Source organism: Anopheles gambiae, chromosome 3 (genome assembly GCF_943734735.2).
Source record: "Anopheles gambiae chromosome 3, idAnoGambNW_F1_1, whole genome shotgun sequence".
Classification (NCBI taxonomy): domain Eukaryota; kingdom Metazoa; phylum Arthropoda; class Insecta; order Diptera; family Culicidae; genus Anopheles; species Anopheles gambiae.
The window spans coordinates 79,032,538-79,052,011 of NC_064602.1; the positions used below are offsets into that span (position 1 = coordinate 79,032,538).

Sequence of the window (19,474 nt, forward strand, 5' to 3'; positions counted from 1 at the left end):
TCTAACGTGTTCCAAAAAATGCAGCGTTCTAAAATTATCCATTGTCCAAATTTTAATCTCCCTTCGCAAGCACCTTTTCCCAAATCAGTAGCAGCCAGTACGGTGATCGTGATCTTTCGCTCAATCGTGATGGAATGCGACCAGAATCACGCATGGAATCACTGGCGTGCGCTGCGCACCGAGCGGATACTACTGCATGCAAATGATGCGTTCCAGTGATCGCCATGGCTGAGACAAAACAAGAAGCATGGATTGTTTCAAACAATTGACCAAACAATCTATCGAATCGTAATTAAATAATGCGGGATTATTCATTATTCAACCAAAGTCACAGGGCCTGGGTGAACTCTCCCTCCGAATCGAATCGATTTCGGTAGAGATCTTGACCTTAGCAGCAGCAGTAACATGCCATGCCGGGTTCAAAGATATTAGGATGACTCATGGGGGAATGCAATCAATTCCCACTGTGCCCTATGTAAGCGCTGGAATGTGATCCCGCATTCGCGTTCATGATTACATTATTGTGTTTGGGTTTTAATTGATGCTTCGCTTAACCCCGTTCGACTCCCTTTTTAACCGCCCATCGATGCAGTGCGGTACGGTAATCATGGTGGCGATCGTACAACAGAGGAAACAAATGCTATTAATATGTTAATCATGTGTCGGTCGTTATCACTAGCGTCGGATTAGTCAGCGGTCCAGATTAAAGCCTCCATATACTCCGATTGGCAAATAGTATGGATTGTTTGAATTGATTTATGTTAGTACATGATGTCGATGGGCAGCACAATTATTTGAATATTTGCATCAAACAATTCAAAAATAAAGAGTAAAGTTCTACATAACTGTCATCATGTTGGTATAAGATTTCACGCATCAATCACAATTTATCAAAAAGAAGCACAATAAGTTGTTTTGTTCTTTATTTTGCGTGGTGCTGGCGGTGTTACTTTCTCTGTTACTGATAGCAATTTTCTTTGTTTTGTGTTTCCCTAGTCCATTGTGAAGTGTTTGGTCTTTTTGTTGTTAACGTTTAGTCGCTCTGTTTGTTTGCCTTACGCGTGTACGCGTGTTATCGATAGCAGTCCAACATCACCACCCGTCCTATGCATAATACATATATTACCTTAAATACGAGGTGGTTTTTTTAAATAATTTAATGAAAATAGTGCTAATCTCTCTGTTCTGTTTCGTTTTTTGCATTTGTATATTGCGTGCTTTAATGTGACTGTTAGTGTGTTTGTTGTTGTTGCAGCTTTTCTTTTGCATTCACTCGGCACTCTTGTTTGTGTTTGCTGTTTGTATGGTACAATTAGGTTGTATTGCTTTTCGAACGTCAATCTCTGCACTTCCTTTTTCCCCTTGTTCACAAATCATAAATTAGGTGCTTTGAGCATCACTATCACACTAAACACAGGTTACACGGCGTATCCTTTCACGCTGTTTCGTTTCGGTTTCTTTTTACTGTAATTGCAAACAAGCTGCGTCCTGAACAAGCGTGTACGGACAAACCGCTCGACACGGCTCAGTTTGACAAAAAAGGCATCTTTCCTTATCACACTTACGGTTACGCGGATGATTATTAATTTGTGTTTTGGTTTTGCCTGCGGACGACCCCATGCTACTACTGTCCAGCCATTCTCTCCCGTTCCTTTCGATATTACAATTTCGTTTTTTGTTCGCGTGTAATGTGTAGCTTTGGGTGTTTATGTGTGTGTGTCATATTGTGCTAAAAGAATAACTTATGCGACTACTAACTTACTTACTACACCTCAATATCGATGAACCCACCTAGGCAAATCGAAAGTGAATAATATTTTAATTTAATATTTAAAGCGCGTGCGCGCGCGCTTGTGTTGAGCGTAAAGCGTTGAGCTGAACTAATTGCATGAACAATTCAACAAAACAATACAGGCGTACACATATACCAGGACAAAGAAAGGTATATTTGCTAGCCATGGACATACAACAAGCGCTGTTTTTGCTGCCATTAATTTAAAAAAGAAAAACCGAACAGAATAACGGCTTTAAAACACACACATTTAACACAAAACAAACACGTTCATTTATAAATTATGTGTGAGAGACATTTGACTACAGAGACATACAACATTAAATGTGTTGGGGTTAAGTGGTAAAATGAAAACAACATACAACACAATGACTGGAGGCGGGGAAAGTGGCATGCACAGCAAACTGGGAAAACAAGGAACATAAGCGTTTAGAGAGCCGAACACTCGCTGAACTGGGGCGTTGTTTGGGGATGTTTAGAGCGCACTTTAAAAGAAATTGGGTTTAAAGGATAAATAAAACAAAAAACGGAAAAACCTTATCCTACTGGCGAGCGTTCTCATCTAGGGGAGTGTTGGTACACCTTTTCGAGTGCCGTGGCTTTTTTGTTTCGAATAAGATCGAATAAGACAGTCCTAGCGGCGTACCTCAGTCACTGCAACGGCTATGCCAAGAGACCAACCGGTCCATATCGAACACACACTAATGCCTTGCTATACGTGTAAGTGTAAGACCCCTACTACAAAACATGTGTTGTGTCTCCGTGTTTGCATACAAACACACATGCGACTAACTTAGTCACATTTGTCAGCGGCAACGAGCGGGAACCGCACAATGCGCATCTGATTGCCGTAATCGCAGATGACCGAACCACACGCCGGCAGCATGATCTTTGGGCAGAGCTGCATGTTGGAGCAGTCTAGCTTAACCTCCCGGGCGACCTCACCGCTCCGCGCATCCCACACCACAAGGGCGCCTGTGTGAAAGGAGTGAAAAAAGTAATCGTTTATTAATATTTAAAATAAGAGACATTATGCACATCAATACGCTACCTGGTTTGCCAGTAACGAGAAGGGACGGCGTCAGCATTACCAGTGCCGAGTAGGCGTGCGAAACCGTGATCGTGTTGAGCGGATGGCCCTGGAACCGGTCCCAAACGCGTATCCGTTCGTCCAACCCCAGCGATATCACGTAGCTGGGCGAACCGACCAGCGCAACGATCGAGTCGTCGTGCGCTTGAATTTTGTACATACAGGCACCTGCAAAGCGAACGTGTTTGAGCGAAAAGCGTGTTAATCGGGAACGGATTTAGTAATTGAAAAAATGCAGTTTTCGTCGGAATCGTTTCCAGCAAGCTCCGAAGATTTTTGTGGAATCGATTTCGGATAGTAGGTCTGGAATCAGTTTCTGGAGTCGATTCCGGAATCGGCTCTGGGATTGAAATCGGCTCTGGGATTGAAATCGGCTCCGGAATCGGAATTGGCTGATTCCGGAACCGATACTAATTCCGGAGAAGATTATGATTCTGGAGCCGATTCCAAATCCGAAATCGATTACAGATTCGGAGTCGACATCGGAATCGACTCCGGAGTGAACTCCGAAATAGGCTCCAAAATTGGCTCCGGAATCGGCTACGGAATCGGCTCCGGAGTCGGCTCCGGAATCGGCTCCAGAATCGGCTCCGGAATCAGTTCCGGAATCAGTTCCGGAATCAGTTCCGGAATTGATTCCGCACACGGAATCTGGTAGGTCCGATTCCGAGCTCCCACCACTAAACGGATTACAGAACTGCACAGTGCTTGCTCACACTGCCGAAACCCTACCTGTCGTCAGGTCCCACACACACAGCAATCCATCCTGCGAGCCCGAACCGGCCATCCCCGACTGCCACTGGTCGATGAACAGGCAGGTAATGGGGCCACAGTGCCCGTGCAGCGTGTACAGCATCACGTGACTGTCCGCCCGGTACACCTTCAGCGTGTGATCCTGGCTGCCCGTCATCACGGTATTGCCTGCCACCTCGAGACAGGTTACCGGTTGCTGGTGGCCCTGCTGCTGAAACTCTAGCAGACAGCGCAGCTCCTCGGACGCGGAATGAGATCCGGGCCCACTGCTCGCTGCCATCGCTGCCTGGAGCGAACCGAGGCTACCCGCCGAGCCGGTTCGCATGTGTGCTGTGAAATAGAAAAAATATTAAAAAAATGACACTGATTAACCCTTCATTATTGTTTTAAGCAGTGCTGGAAAATGTCATGAGCATCACGAGATATTCACCAACGAAAACAATGAACATATCCGTGGTAGCTTGATGTTCATTGCTGATACTCATAGAAGGTGCGTCATGACATACCGAATGCGACGTGCGAGTGCCTGGGTCAAACCCGAAACTCTGACTGACAAGTTGAGCTTAATGCCGTCGCGAGCATAAGCATGATTTTTTCTGGTTGTGCTGCCAAATGCCACTGTTTCAATCACCAACACTCATGACTGAAATGAAGCTCAAATTAGCTCACGTACACAACTGAGATGATCAAAGGTAAGACTCAAACAGTTGGTGGTCCAATCACATGCTTGATGACATTTTGTTTGGCACCCAACTCTTGGTCACTCACTTGATCACGACATTTTCTGTTGGTGATAATCACGACATTTTTGGAATATACTAGGCATGTGGTTCCCAACAGCAAAATGGGCATGCTTTCTCGCTCAGTCAGGTTTGCCTGGTCTATCAGGTCAAACAGAGCGAGAAACCATGCTCATTGTTTCTCGGAACCACTCGCAAGCACCGCATATCTCTCATGACTATCGTGATCATCACCGACGGAAAATGTCTTGACCAAGTGACTGCACAAGAATTGGTTGCACAAAATGTCACAAATGTCAAAGCTCGTAACGCTGACATTTTTTTGTTTCAGCCAGAAGTTGTCATGACGGGTGACATTTTGCAGAACTGATCACAGTTTAAAAAAAAGTCATGACATAGTGACTGATCAAACGTTGGTCGCCAAAATGTCACGAAGCATGCATTGGTCACACCAATCTATTTAAGTATCACCTCTGATTATCAAAGGACTTATGAGTTAGATTTTGTTGCAGTCAGATTTTTTTATGACATTGACAGTGACATTTTGCAGCACTGGTTTTAGGTGAAAGGGAGTTGTCACTCACTTCGTCGGTACGCCGACGTAAAGCCCCAATCGATCTGTCTTCCCTGGTTGTACGTTTCCAGGCGGAAAAAGTCAATTCGTCCACTCAGCCGGGCCGCTATAACGCGATCCCCCGTCAGCTTGATGTTCGTCACGCCATTGTTGTGTGAATGTTCTGCATCGTGGATGCACTGGAAGGGTTAATTTAACAAAAAAAAAGGTTTATATTAGTCTCTCCCGGTTTGTTGCGACTTTTCGCTCCTTACCTTAAAACTACCGCTGCTGCCCTCCCAGAACTCCAGCCGCCCGTCCGCACACCCGATCACGATGAGATTGTCGAGAAAGTCCAAACACCAGATCGGCGACACGTGGTGTTGCTGCTGCTTTGGACTCCCGGGCGGCTGCGGACACTCGTTCGACAGTGTCGTGGGACGCGCCATCCAGTGGCTGTAGGACGGTTGCTCCTCTGTCGAGGCGTTCGATTCCGCCCAGCTCGCCACTGGCGCTCCGTTCGAGGCAAAGCGATTCCGCAGATCACACCCACTTCCACCGTTCACGGCACCGTTTGCGGCCGGGGGCGAACAGGGTGTGAAGAACCGTTCGTACTGTGCCTGGAAGTCGAACAGCTTCGAGTCGGTCGCTGCCTGCGCACTCGCCGCCGCGCCACCGTCCAGGCTGGAGAAATTAAAGTGCAGCTTCTTGCGCAGCTTGAACGAAGCGGCTACGGCCGTGCCGGGCGGTGAGCACGACACTGGCGAGCTGCTTGAACCACCGGCCACCGGGAACGCTTCCTGCAGCCCGGTAATGGGTTCGCCCAGATCGTTACGCAGCAGAACACCGGCGGTGGGCGGCGAGGGCAGCGATTGGGGCGACGCCGAGCTGCCCCGGTGCTGCTGCAGCTCGAAGTAGTGCAGCCGGTCGATCTCCGCCAGCAGCTCGCCATTGCTCACGTCCCACACCTTCACCTGGCCCTGCAGGCAGGAGCTCGCCACCATGTTCCCGTCCGTCACCAGACACTCGATGCGGTGCACGTGCCCATCGACCTGTACCGGGACGCCCTCCAGCAGGCACTGCTCCGGCTTCGGTTCCGTCTCGCTGTCGCTCTCCTGCCAGCTCGCCCGCCACTCGGCGTAGTTGCGCGTGCAGACGCACCGGTACAGCACTATCATCGTGTACGTCACCACGAACGTGCTCACCACGAGCAGCATGCAGGTGAGCAGTATCTCCATCGGCGTTTTCGGGTAGAACGGTGCGTTGCCGATCGGTACGTGCGACCCGTCGCCCGTGTCGGCATCGCTGAAGTCGAGCGGATCGAGCGCCACCGCCAGCGCTTTCCACTGGAAATGGTGCGGCGCTTTCTCGTCCGCGTTGCGCAGCTGGATGGCGGTCGCGGGGCTGACCGCGTGGGAAAGCTTAATCGCCGGCAGCACCGTCACGTACCGTCCGCTGAGCGACACGTTGTACTGCTTCAGTATCGACGACCAGTGGAAATTGGACAGCTGGTAGACGGTTTCGTAGTCGGGGTGCTTCAACCGCTGCAGCTGTTCCGATACGTTCAGCGCACGATGTTCGGCGGTTCCTGCTTTGTCACTGGCAACACCACCACCACCCCTCAGCATGCCTGCATCCGGTAGGTTTTTGTGGTAATTTAAACGATCCATCTCGAGCGTCGCCTCCGTGCTAGGATCACCCAGGTCGTGCATAGCCAGTCCGCCACCCTCAAACCGAGGCGCTCCGGCGTCCAACGGCAACCGTTCGTGCCCGGTCAGGTTCTTATCGATCACAAACAGCTCCTCGATCAGCCCAGCATTGTAGATAATGTTCGAAATCCACAGCACCATCCAGATCATGAAGCCGCGCTGGAAAAACCTTGTCCTAGCCCAAAAGTTTACAATCCGCAGGCGCTTCGGTATTTTCACATCCTTCCCGCTGCCCGGCCCGGTCTTCGGATGGCTCGCCGCCTGCTCCAGACCCGTCAGTTTCGGGTGCGATCGGGAGCGATTAATCGAACCGCCCCCGTTTCGCACTTCCCGTGCCGGACCGTTCGCCTGTCCCGCGGCGGCCCCGGTACCCCGCCTTAGCTCGTTGTTGAAGTACAGCATCTTGGGCAGTCGCCGCACCTCGGCACTGTACTCGACGCGCTTTATGTCCAGCGCCAGCACGGTGGCGAAGAACAGCATCTGCAACAGAAAGTCCGACACGAGGCCCACCATCGCGAAGATGCAAAACTCCTGTATTACCGGCACGAACGTCGCCAGCCCCCCGGTAAGGATCGTAATTTCCGTCAGCAAGTTCTTCGTAATGGACCAGCCCTCCCGGCTCAGGCCTTGTGCGACCCGTATCTTTACGTCCAGATTGTTGTCCGTCGTGAGCACACTCTTCGTAATGACGAGCACGTTCTCCAGCCCCACCAGTATGACCAGGTACGGATAGACACCCTTCGACTGGAAGCTGATCGTGAGTCCGAAGAAGAAACACAGCCCCAGTGACATCAGCAAACTGCCCAGCACGGTCAGCACGGCACAGGACGCTAGCATGATGCGCGACCGGATGGCTTCGATTTTGCGCACGGAAAAGTAGACGTAAATGAACAGCACACAAAACGCGATACACTGGGGCAGCACCTCCTTCCAGTTGAATTCGCCCGGGTAGAAGATGTACATGATCGATTGCTGCTGCTTCGGGGCCGAGGGTGCTTCGGGCTGGGCCGGCACGCCGCCCGATGCATCGGTCGAGGGTTCCTTTTGATGCAGCGGGTACGCACGGGTAAGCTTTTGCTTTAACGATTCTATAAATGCTGGATTGTTTTCGCGCAAAATCAGCGTCACCGCGTACTGGATGATGCGCGGCCGGACGCGCATCGGGTACCGCTTCACTCCCGTGTCACGCAGCGGTATGCCGAACAGCATTTCTGCCGTCGAGACTTTGGACTTTTGGAGATTCTAGAAAGTGGAGTCCAACGGGAATAAAGAGTTCAGTAAATTGAGCCGAAATTATCGCAAGAGCGAGCAAACTTACATGATTCACGTACACCGTGTTTAACAGATTGCTATCCTTATTGAAGTTCTGCATGTTTTGCTGCCACAGATTGGCCGGCGATAGCAGCAAGCAGTTGTACTCGGGAAACAGGGTCTGCTGCGAGGATCGCTTCACATTTTCCACATGCAGACAGAGATGGCTTAGCATAGTTTTGCTGCAACAACAAAAAAAGAAAAGGCGAAACAAACACGATTACTACACCATTATTGAGGGAAAAACTTCCCCTCCAACCTACCTCTGATCTTCGTGATTGCGTATAATCTCTAGCAGCTTGAACACCTCGTACAGTGGCGCACGGAACGCATCGGTCAGCAGCAGATCATCTTCCCACGGTACCACGCTCGTGCGCATGATGATCTGCTGCACGTACAGTAGCGGATCGATTCGGGCCCACGGGAACGGCGTTTCCACGCTGATGTTGTAGATGTTAAACATGTTGCCGCCGGAGAAGCTGAACGGGTTGTAGAATTCGCTCGTCAGGTTCGCATTGGACAGGTGCAAATTTTCGCTAATGCTTTCCGTGTACGGGAATATCACTTTGGTTGGTATCGTCCCCGGTAGGGGGATGTTTAGCAGTGGGTAGCTGTAACGGAAATGGAGAAGAGATGGCAGATGTAGTCAGCGAATTATTTTCGGGACCATGCGTTGATGTAGGATTCTGCCTTCATTATCTATAAAATGATTTCAAAGTAATAGCAAACCACAAATTCAAACGACAATGAATAACTTATTAGAAAAAAACGTTCTTTTCAATTTTGAAGACGTCCAAGATTTCACCTATCTCCGGTCAAAGGTCATCACTGACAACAGCATGGAAGTTGAGTTGTGCCCATGTTTGCTGTTTCCAGGCCAATCACTCCAATAGTCTTAGGACACAATAAACCACAAAAAAACCTGTACCTCCAAGACATGGAAACAATGTAAAATTTGGTGTGCAGACTAGTGACGAGCAAGTAAAGTTGACAGAAATCCGAAGTCGACAGCAATCCGACTCCGATAATTTCAAAACCGACTTCAGAAAAAATTGCTCCGCTTAGCATACCGAGTCACTCGGAGTCATCCGGATTCATCCGAAGTCGTCCGGAGTCGTCCGGAGTCATCAAGAATCATTCGGAGTTGTCCGGAGTCGTCCGGAGACGTTCGGAGTCTCCCGGAATAGGAGTCGCCCGGAGTCGGAGTCGCCCGGAGTCGCCGAGAGTCAGATTCGTCCAGGGTCGCCCGAAATCGTTCGGAGTCGTCCGAAGTCGTCCAGAGTCGTTCAGAGTAATGCGGAATCGTCCGGAGTCGGAGTCGTCGGGAGTCGGAGTCGTCCGGAGTCGCCCGAAATCGTTCGGAGTCGTCCGGAGTCGTCTGAAGTCGTCCAGAGTCGTTCAGAGTAGTGCGGAATCGTCCGGAGTCGGAGTCGTCGGGAGTCGGAGTCGTCCGGAGTCGCCTGAAATCGTTCGGAGTCGTCCGGAGTCGTCTGAAGTCGTCCAGAGTCGTTCAGAGTAGTGCGGAATCGTCCGGAGTCGGAGTCGTCGGGAGTCGGAGTCGTCCGGAGTCGGAGTCGTCCAGAGTCACCCGAAGTCGTTCCGAGTCGTGCGGAGTCATCCAGAGTCGGAGTCGTCCGGAGTCGGAGTCGTTCGGAGTTGGAGTTGTTCGAAGACGTTCGGAGTCACCCGGAGTCGTCCAGAGTCGTTCGGAGTCGCCCGAAGTCGGAGACGTTCGGAGTCGCCCGAAATCGTAATCGCCCGTAGTCACCCGGAGTCGGAGTCACCCGGAGTCTGAGTTACCCAGAGTCGGAGTCGCCCGGAGTCGCCTAGAGTCAGATTCGTCCAGAGTCGCCCGAAGTCGTCCGAAGTCGTCCAGAATCGTCCAGAGTCGTCCAGAGTCGTCCAGAGTCGTCCAGAGTCGTCCAGAGTCGTCCAGAGTCGTCCAGAGTCGTCCAGAGTCGTCCAGAGTCGTCCAGAGTCGTCCAGAGTCGTCCAGAGTCGTCCAGAGTCGTCCAGAGTCGTCCAGAGTCGTCCAGAGTCGTCCAGAGTCGTCCAGAGTCGTCTGGAGTCGTGCAGAGTCGTCTGGAGTCGTCCAAAGTCAGACTTCAAAACTTTTGGCGCTATCTGTGAAATAATAGTTTAACCAATAGCAGGACATTCAGTCCTGCGAATTCGAGATAGGATCCATACGAGAGATTGCAGCGCAGATGTCCATGTTAGGTTAGGTCGTACGACTAAACGATATCACAGGACCAGCCAGCAGGCATATGCAGTTCTTGAACATGCAATACATCCCAATTAGGAACAATCTACACCAGGAAGACGTGGGTCTACGTCCAAAAATACTAATTTTAAAATTTAAAAGTTTTGAAATCTTTTTTTTACGTTATTGCTCTCCCAAATTACCAATGCACGAATCTGAACAAAATGCATCATTCTCATGCTCGCACCCTAGTCCGACCTTGCAAGCAAATAATTAACATTGATATGCAAATATAAGGTGTGAACTTTGCATTCTTTAAGCAAGAGCTGTACGATTGAACTTGAACGATGTTTTAATCTAAATTCATGGGCTTGTAGCTTATACAATGACCTTTTCATTACTGCTGTAATAATACAAAAAGTGACGTCACCCTTTACAATGATACCCCCATTTTATGAACGGATTTGCAAAAATATTAGATAAAACCCACTGAAATGTGTCACACATCATACAATGTGCACCTAAACCATCCGAGATAATGACCAAAAGAGTCCCGGGTGACTTTATCGCACACACCGCACCTGCTGATCAAGTTAGTACCAGTTAGTACCGGAGCCCCATCCCGTCACCCAGCTGGTCATGGTCACGGTCATTGACGGGAAGGGGAAGGGGGTTAACAAATGCTTCCCGACTAGCAACACACTAATCACGACTCCTCTGCGAGCATAATCGCGTCTACCGAATCCCATAATTTGAAGGACATCGACTCGTCCAGTAAACGTTTGAAAGCGCCAAGACGAAAAGAAAGAAAAAAAAACACAAATCATCCACTCCACCAATGAAAGAGGTCGTTGATGTCGGGATATATTCCGCTCGCACATCGGTTCGAGCCTTCTTATCTCTGTTTCTAAAGTCTGAGTGCGTTCTTCCCGCTCCCCCGACAGGTCCAACCAAGACGGTCCAAGCAATGGGAGAAATACTTGTTGTTTGCTTGTGTAATGTTTAATCTCAAAAGTGCCCTTTCCCCTCTCGCAAAGAACGAAAGGAAATAATCGACGATGTGTGGTGAAAAGCTGGCTCCAAAAGAAGGCGTACATTCGCGCACGTGCCAGCCACCGTTGTGCCGGGAGTAAACACGGCGCTCTTTATTCACCACAGCTTGTCTAGAGAGGAGCGATGGTTCAAACAGTAACAAAAACAGCGTAAGGGAACATGGGGCATAAAGGCCATGCTAAGGATTTGGCCCTGTATCTCATTGGGTAAATCACAATCACAGCAAATCCAACAGATATTACTGTTTGTTTTCTTCTGATCATACTTAAAGTATCCAATAAGAACACTTACTTGTTTTAACCAATATTTAAACAATAATTTAAGCAATACCGTGGGGCAGATCTTGGAGAAGTTTAAAGAATGCAGACATAACACGTTCCATCTCTTCATTGATTTCACAGCCGCATATGATAACATAGCCTGGGTGAAACTGTACGACGCAATGAAGAATATAGAATAAAGATTGAACTTTTAAATTCCGGCCAAACTGAAAATCCTAGTTAGAATGCCTTGCCAGATGAAGGTGGATAGAAAACTCTCACACCCTGCTATTACCACACCAAAGGTCTGGGGCCGGGATTTTGTCCTATTCAATCTGGCGCTAGAGAGGGCCATCCCGATCACTAGAGTGGAACCATCTTCTATAAGTCAACCCAGATCCTAGCATACTTAGTTACTTACTCATCCGGTGCAACAACCGCTTTGCGGTCTTGCATCAGGAGTGTCCGAAACCGCTCACGGTCTTGCGCCTTCGTCTGCCACTCCGTCAACCCAGATCCTAGCATACTTAGTTACTTACTCATCCGGTGCAACAACCGCTTTGCGGTCTTGCATCAGGAGTGTCCGAAACCGCTCACGGTCTTGCGCCTTCGTCTGCCACTCCGTTATCCCGGCCTTAATGGCGGACGCCTCCACGCTATCTTGCCACCTCCATTTGGGCCTTCCACGCCTCCTCAGTCCTCTTGTGGACGGCCTAAAAAGACTTTACGGGCTGGGTCGTCCGTTTCCATGCGTACAACATGACCAGCCCACCGGAGCCTGGCGAGCTTGACACGCTGCACGACAGTGAGGTCGCCGTACATCTCGTATAGCTCGTCATTATAGCGTATCTTGTATTATCCTTCCATACATACGGGGCCAAGTATCCTTCTGAGCATCTTCCTCTCGAACGCGGCTAAGAGGGTTTCGTCAGATTTGGTCAGTGTCCATGTCTTAGAGCCGTATGTGAGTACCGGTGCTATATAGGTACTATATAGTCCCAGCTTCGTCCGTCGCGACAGGTTCTTTGAGGTGAACTGATTTTTCAGGCTGTAGAATGACCGATTGGCAGCCAGCATCCTTGGCGCGCAACTCGGCTTCCATGCTATTGTCGTTGCTGACCTTTGACCCAAGATAGGTGAATTCTGGGACGACTTCAAAAGTGCGTTGAGGCGGTAAGATCGCGTAGAAGCGTCCGACATTAAGGGATCTGGATAACGAATTGGCAGAAGGAGACACAATCGTGCGGTTACTGTGAGACCGTGAGCGATTTCGGTCAATCCTGCAGAAGGATAATACCGCAAAGCGATTTTAACACCGAATATGTAAGTAAGTAGTATTAAGAAATTATATATCATGATGACGTTTGCATTTGCAAGAAATAACTGCAAGTGACCATTGCACTCTGTATGACCGTTTGGCCCCGAACTGGCTTTTACTTCAAGTTTAAAGAAATCAAAGATTATCAATGAAAACAGAGGCAATCTGGTTTTGAAGCGGGAAGATTCCCCGGGCAAAGGTTGGGTGTGTAGACAAATCGAGAGCACCCACAAGCCTGTGATGCGTAGAAAAGCCCATGGCCCCTCTCTTCGAAATCAGCATCAAGCATACGGACATAGAGAATAATTTATTCATCGATTCGTTTTATCACGATCCGCCATCCGCTTCCATGCAAACTGTTATTTCAACACATTTCAACACACTAGCAGCCGCTGTCACTCACTGAAGATACGGCGTTGGTTGTCTTTCCTTTACGTGTTTGTTTCAAATTCCTCTTTAAAAAGACATATTGCCATCTTTGGGAGAACTGCGCAGCGAAGAGAAAGGCCCCTTGTCGGCCCCTTACACGGAGGGCAGTACGGTTGCCGTTGCGCTTACCTTACCGAACGACTTCCTTCCTTCCGCTTGGTAAGACATTTGAGGTGCGGTTTGTTGCGCTGCACGTCAAAAATGTAGCATGCAAATCGTGACGGTGGTCGTCAGACGGACCGCATACCTTCTGGTGCGCGCAAAATTTGCATCCTACGAATGTCAGCCCCGTGGTGTTCGGTGGTGGTGCTGCAACCGTGCGGGAGAGTCTATCTATCGCTGCTATCAGTGTACAAGCGCGTAAGAGATGGTGCGCCGGCGGACGAAACGGTGGGCGGAATGTGTGTTTGTGAGTGTATGTAATCAAAACAACGTTGATACCGACGTACCGAGCCCTCTGACGTGGTAGACGTGGTACTGATAAGTTTTAGGCCTACACTGATGGTCGCTTTCCTTTTCCTAAGTTGTACTGATTATGAATAAAATATTGCTATCGAATAGAATTTTACACACTTTTTGCCCATCAGTATTATCTCTATTACCATTGCGACCTTCCCAGCGAACGATGATGGCGGTTGGTCTTGCATTTAGACTTGCATTTTTACCAAACATTAAATCGTGACTAGAAAACGGTTACTGGACCCAAGTCTGGCGAGTTGGAACAGCTGTACGATAAGGAGATCGCCGTTAGACCATCATCAGTATCTTCAAGCTATTTCTTTCTCTTATTTTCTGGCGTAATGGCCTTGTCGGCCTATACAGGCTTCTATATGTAAAAGCACTTTGGAAAAGCCTAGTCAATTCTTGCTACGGGAAAACGGTACGGATTAGTGATGTGCTCTCTGGCGCGCACCCACGACTCCGATCCGACCGTTGTTAGTCCGATTCCGATTCCGGCAAACTGGGAACCACTAGTTCCACCCGGAGTAAAAGTCGACCGGAGTCGGAGTGATTCGGAGTCGTCCAGAGTCGATCGGAGTCGACCGGAATCGGAGTAGATAGGCGTTAATTAGAGCCGTCCGGTGCAATGTGCATTTCATGTACAGGCCTTTGTTTCGACGGCCAACTCCGGATAAAGCTGGACGGAGCTGCCTTGTGAAGATGGTTCCAAAATTGTTGGAGTCGGATCGGAGTCGACTCCGGATTTTCGTCAACCTTACCCATCACTAGTACGGATACAAATGGATAAAAAGATCGGTAATTTAATTTAAAATGCCTGTCTGATCTTCAGAACACTGGACCCCATGCTTTCCAGTTTATTCAATCGGGTCTCTTTATCCCAAAGATACCCGATCCCTTAAAAACAGGCTTCGCATCGTAGCACCTTTTACAACGGTCGTAGTAAGGAAGAGGAAAAACACACCTCAGGTATAGTTGAAGTACCAGAATATTGGGAGCATATAAAAAACTAGAGCAATTCTTTGTAAGTCGTGCTCTGGACGAAGAAAATGATTTCAGGGATATTTAATTATGAAGGACATGAAGAAGTCATGGAATGGAATATCAAGCGGAATTATGTTGGTAAGAGCGAAACACAACAGAACTTTGCTCCGGACACCAGAGCAGACCTTTCCGATTCCGATTCCGATTCCGATTGCGGAATCAATTCCAGAGCCGATTCGAGAGTTAACTGCGGAGCCGATTTCGGAATCTACTCCAGAGCCGAATTCAAAAGCGGAATGGACCTAGGAATCACAATTTGCTACGGAAACGAAGTCAGAAATGCCTCCAGAATTGGAATGAGCTCCGGAATGAGAATCAGTTCTTAAATTGAAATAAGAAGTGTCAGAAGTGAAATCAATCCGGGAATCCCCAAGTGACATTTGCCCGAAATTGTTTTAAAAAAACTGCTCGATTAGTACTCGATACGCCTGAAATTGTGGATTTGTGTGTGATCAAGTGTGTTGAAAGCGCTAAGATTTGATGAGTTCTTAAATTAGACATTCTTCTATCGATTGACGATGCCGTCGAGCTCATTTTACATTCGTAGCTTTGATTTTTTTAATGAAAAACAGAAGCAAATTTTGTGCGACGGTATTTTATAAAACATCGATATATTTAAGTATAAATTGGCTACATGACCAACTATAACGATAGGAAACATCATTTCCGAGCGAATCTAGAAGAAAACAACGAAAAAGCCGCATCACAGATGATTTTAAAGGCCTTTTTCTTAATTCCCTTAAACTGGTGCAGATTAAGGAATGTTTAAGGCTCCAGTTTAAGGGAATTTGCTCGAATTTCCGATTATTCGTGCTCGAAAATGTCAATTGAGTCTCCATAAGTATTGATTGTTTACAAATAAATTTGAATTTTTTGCAGTTATCAATACGTAGCATCATTACACCCAAACGCCTATTCTTATGGCGATTCCGAAACCGACTCCGATTTCGAAACCAATTCTGATTTCCGACCCAGTTCCGATTCCGGAGTCGATTTGGATTCCGGAACCGATTTTGATTCCGGAGCCAATTCCCGAGCCAATCCTGGAGCCAATTCCGATTCCGGAGCAGATTCCAATTCCGGAACTGATTCCGATTTCGGAATCCGATTCTGAACCTACTCTCCTAAATCGATTCTGACGATAACTTCATTTTTCCACATCACTAATCCATACATTCCTGGTGACTCAAGATGCGAAAGGAACCTCCAAACCTATATAATTATGGAAATATCAACCACCTGACAGCTGAACAAAGTTGATTTAAGGCTCGCACTTGCAAATAGTAGGCATAATAGGGCAACTCCAAGGTTGCAAAAGAAATGCCAGCTTTGTTCATGTCATCCGTTAAAGCCGGGATCGGCGATAGACAGACGGCAAGACGGCGCAAGACAGTGAGTGATTTCGCTGAGCACTCCGACAGGCCGGCCTAAGTTTGTAATTGAATTATTGCCTGATTCTAATTCTTCTAATTCTAATTATTATTGCCAAAAGTTTTTGATACCAATTATTATAGTTTTAGATAATAAACCAGCTAATAAATAAACAATTAATCAATCACGACTCTGTTCGATAAATCTTCTTCTGCCAACATCCTCCGGGGAAGCAAGCTCACGCTCCCGTTAGCTTTCAATCTCGATAAATTGCGTCATTTCAGCCCGCCAAAACAGGAAACCTAGGCCAGCACAACCGGCTGGAAAGACGGCCACCCACAACATCAACAGACAGCCGAATTGTGTTTCTCTCCCGAAAGCAAAACGCTCGGTGGAAATTCCCCCCGGCTGTGGGTAAAAATAGATCGCCTTATAAAACACGTTACACGTTATCCCGCCTCAACTCACCAGCAGAAGATGATGATGGCAAGGGCGAAGCTGGTCGCCGTCGTCGGATAGCTGGAGAGGAACAGCCCATGCTTGTAGTAGATCTGTGACACGCGGGATGGAAGCGTGGTGCCGCCGGTGGAGCCGCCGGCTCCCTTGCTACGGTCGGACGGTGATTTTGGTGGCCCACGGGCTCCGGCCGTTGTTGCTGTAGGTCGGGGCGGTGGTTTCATCGTGGCCGGGCCCAGCGATGGATGCTGTGTGAAGCCACTGGCAGCACTGGGCTGTTGCTGCTGCTGCTGCTGTTGCTGTGACAACAGTGGTTTCCTTTGCGCCAGCTGTGATGTGCTGTGATTGGAGGTGACGTACTGCTGCTGCTGATGGGTAAGATGGTTGATGCGCTCTTCAGCGGACGGTGGTGGTGACATTGATTCTACACCAGCGGATGCCGTCATGATGCAGGCGGCAACAGTAGGGGACGAAGGCCCTAGACACACAATAAAACGGAAAACTCCCCCCTTCCTTTTTCTGTTTTGCACACACGTTTGTTTACACTTTTGCACTCGCGATATAAATACACACCTTTATTTTTTCACCCGGTGCACATAAACACATACACACAGGAGTCACTTTCTCAACCCCGTTCGTCGGTTATGTTGGCCTCCCCTTGCGTAGTACTTCCGGTGTGGTTTCCTTGCGTACGGCATTATCCTTTGCGCCCTTAGCAGTGCAGGTGCGGGAAAGCATGCAACTCACCCTACACAAGCACTAACACACACACACACACAATTTGCGCAATATCATCTCTCTCACTCACTCACCGAGGGGCAATCGTTTAGCGTCGCTGGGGGTTTTAGACTCCGTTTTAGAGTATTAAACTAAAAACAAATAAAAATGATTGACGTCTTTTCGCACACTTTTTGTCTGAATAAAACACGTTAAAAAGCCTTAAACTAAGCTCTACCAGCTGGTTTGTGGGAGCACTTTTGCTCGGAAGCCTGCTTGGTTTGTTATTGCTAAAAGCCGCTTCCTTGGGACGATTGCACCTTTTTAATATGTTTCACTTCCAGCACTCGCCTCTCTCACTCTCGTGCTCCCAATCTTTGATTCGGCGTTGATTAAGTTACAATGGCAATGGTAATGACGATGAATGGGACAAGATCACTTTCGTTCACTGCCGCTGGTTCCACTTGTGGCCGTGGGGCCGGTTTCGCTGCGCTTCGGCGTACGGTTAGTTCCTCCTCGCGTTGGCAGCAACACCAGATTTAGATTGCACGGTGTGGTGCCTGTGCTGCTGCACCATGTAATCGGCTCGTTCTTCGCTCCTATCAAGACCTGCCCGTTCTGCGCTATTATCATCATGTTTGCCTTTGATCGATTCTTCTTCGGCAGGCCGTTCCGTTCAAGCGGCTATCGCACTCGGGCGCTGCTGCCGCCGTGTGTTTGCGCTTCCGGAACGTGGTGCGGTTTTCTGCTGAGGTCTCCCCCTTGTGCTAGCTCGGGCAAACAGCTTCCACGTAACTCCACGGGCCTCGCCGCTGCTGCTGCACGTGTGCGCTGCCACCTCATCCGCCGCAGTGCCGCTAATGTGGTGTAAGAGAGGCAAGCTATTAAATTACATAATTTCTCTTCGCGTACGCGTCGAATGGCAGAATAGAGAGTGGGGTGGTGGTGGTACTGTGTGGATCGGTGGCCCCTTCTTGAGTGTGCCAAGCCACACGCTCCTTTTCTCAGAGCAAAGTTAACGCATCATGCCCCCGGGACACACAAAACACACGTTCGTCGCTGGTGCGTTATCAAGTGCGTTTTCTTCCTTCGCGTCTTCAATCGCTGTCCATCTGCCGAAATAGCGGAGCCCTTTTTTTTCGATGATTCACGACACCACGTTTCGTACCCCGCTTGCCGTGATGTTGTGCGTGACCAGGCGCAGGCGGCACACAGGGGAGAGGGGAACGATTTTGCTGCCCCTTTGGCGAGCCCCGTTTCACAAGCTTCTTCACACCACGGCACACACGCACACTTTACGGCCACGTCCCGTTTTGGGGGGTCCTTTCGGTTTCGGATTTTCCTGGCAGTATGTGGAACTCCTTTCCGGGATGATGCAATAAAAAAAGGGACCGAATTACACTAACGCTGTGCTCACTGTTGATGCGGAACGCGGAAACTTACACGGCGCGCGCGGTATGAATCTACGTTTCGGATTATTATTTGCTCCCCGTTTTGCTATTTTGCAAATTTGACAGGACGGGCAGGCTGGTTAAGAGGTGACGTCTGGGCGCCATATTGGATTTACAAGTTGACAGTCAACGAAGAAGAGTGGAAGAGAAAGGCCATTTTTGGTAGTGATGGGCAAAATCAAGTTTTCCTCGGAATCGATTCCGGCTACCTCCGAAGTTTTCTGGAATCGATTCCGCATTTTAGCTCCAGAATCAGTTTCCGGAATCGATTCCGGAATCGACTCCGGAATCGGAATTGGCTCCGAAATTGGAAGCGGCTTCGGAATCGGAATCGACCTCAGAATCGGAATCGACTTCGGAATCGGAATCGGCTCCGGAATTGATCCCGGGATCGGTTCCGGCATCATTATCGGTTTCGGAATCGGATCGGGAATCAAAATCAGCTCCCGAATCGGCTTCAGTTTCGACAGCTCCATAACACTGCATTTAGATGACCCAACCAATCTGCCGCAATAATGTTTGGCGACACTTTCCATCTGTCAAACCGTATACTTTTTAGCACGAAAGTATGGCTAACTTCGATAGTTTCGTCGCGAAACGCGAGCGCTGCTTTTCTGTGAAAATTTCACATGCCGGCGTGGTGGTATAATCGTCAACTCGTACGACTTAACAACATACCCATCATGGGTTCAAGCCCCAAATGAACCGTGCCCTCATACGTAGGAATGACTATCCTGTTATGTGTAATCATTCAGTCACTAAAAG

At 48.8% G+C, this 19,474-nt stretch overlaps 1 protein-coding gene across 1 annotated transcript; it reads right to left on the reverse strand.

The window, feature by feature from the left end:
- Positions 1 to 886: 886 nt before the first annotated feature.
- On the reverse strand, positions 887 to 18,765 carry LOC1270602 (sterol regulatory element-binding protein cleavage-activating protein). Its single transcript, XM_061653319.1, has 8 exons — positions 16,554 to 18,765; positions 8,212 to 8,559; positions 7,956 to 8,130; positions 5,204 to 7,879; positions 4,960 to 5,128; positions 3,615 to 3,965; positions 2,844 to 3,050; positions 887 to 2,767 (listed from the first exon to the last, which is right to left on the reverse strand). Exons 1-8 carry the CDS (start codon positions 16,985 to 16,987, stop codon positions 2,586 to 2,588), a joined length of 4,542 nt encoding a protein of 1,513 aa, XP_061509303.1. The 5' UTR covers positions 16,988 to 18,765; the 3' UTR covers positions 887 to 2,585.
- Positions 18,766 to 19,474: the final 709 nt, after the last annotated feature.

Bases quoted from the DNA above. Each gene is read 5' to 3' on its own strand.
- LOC1270602 (XM_061653319.1), bottom strand. From the start codon at position 16,987: ATGACGGCATCCGCTGGTGTAGAATCAATGTCACCACCACCGTCCGCT. The intron at 7,880-7,955 runs GTAAGTTTGCTC...TCCACTTTCTAG, and splicing joins ACACGGTGTACGTGAATCAT to AATCTCCAAAAGTCCAAAGT. The intron at 2,768-2,843 runs GTAGCGTATTGA...CCTTTCACACAG, and splicing joins TCTCGTTACTGGCAAACCAG to GCGCCCTTGTGGTGTGGGAT.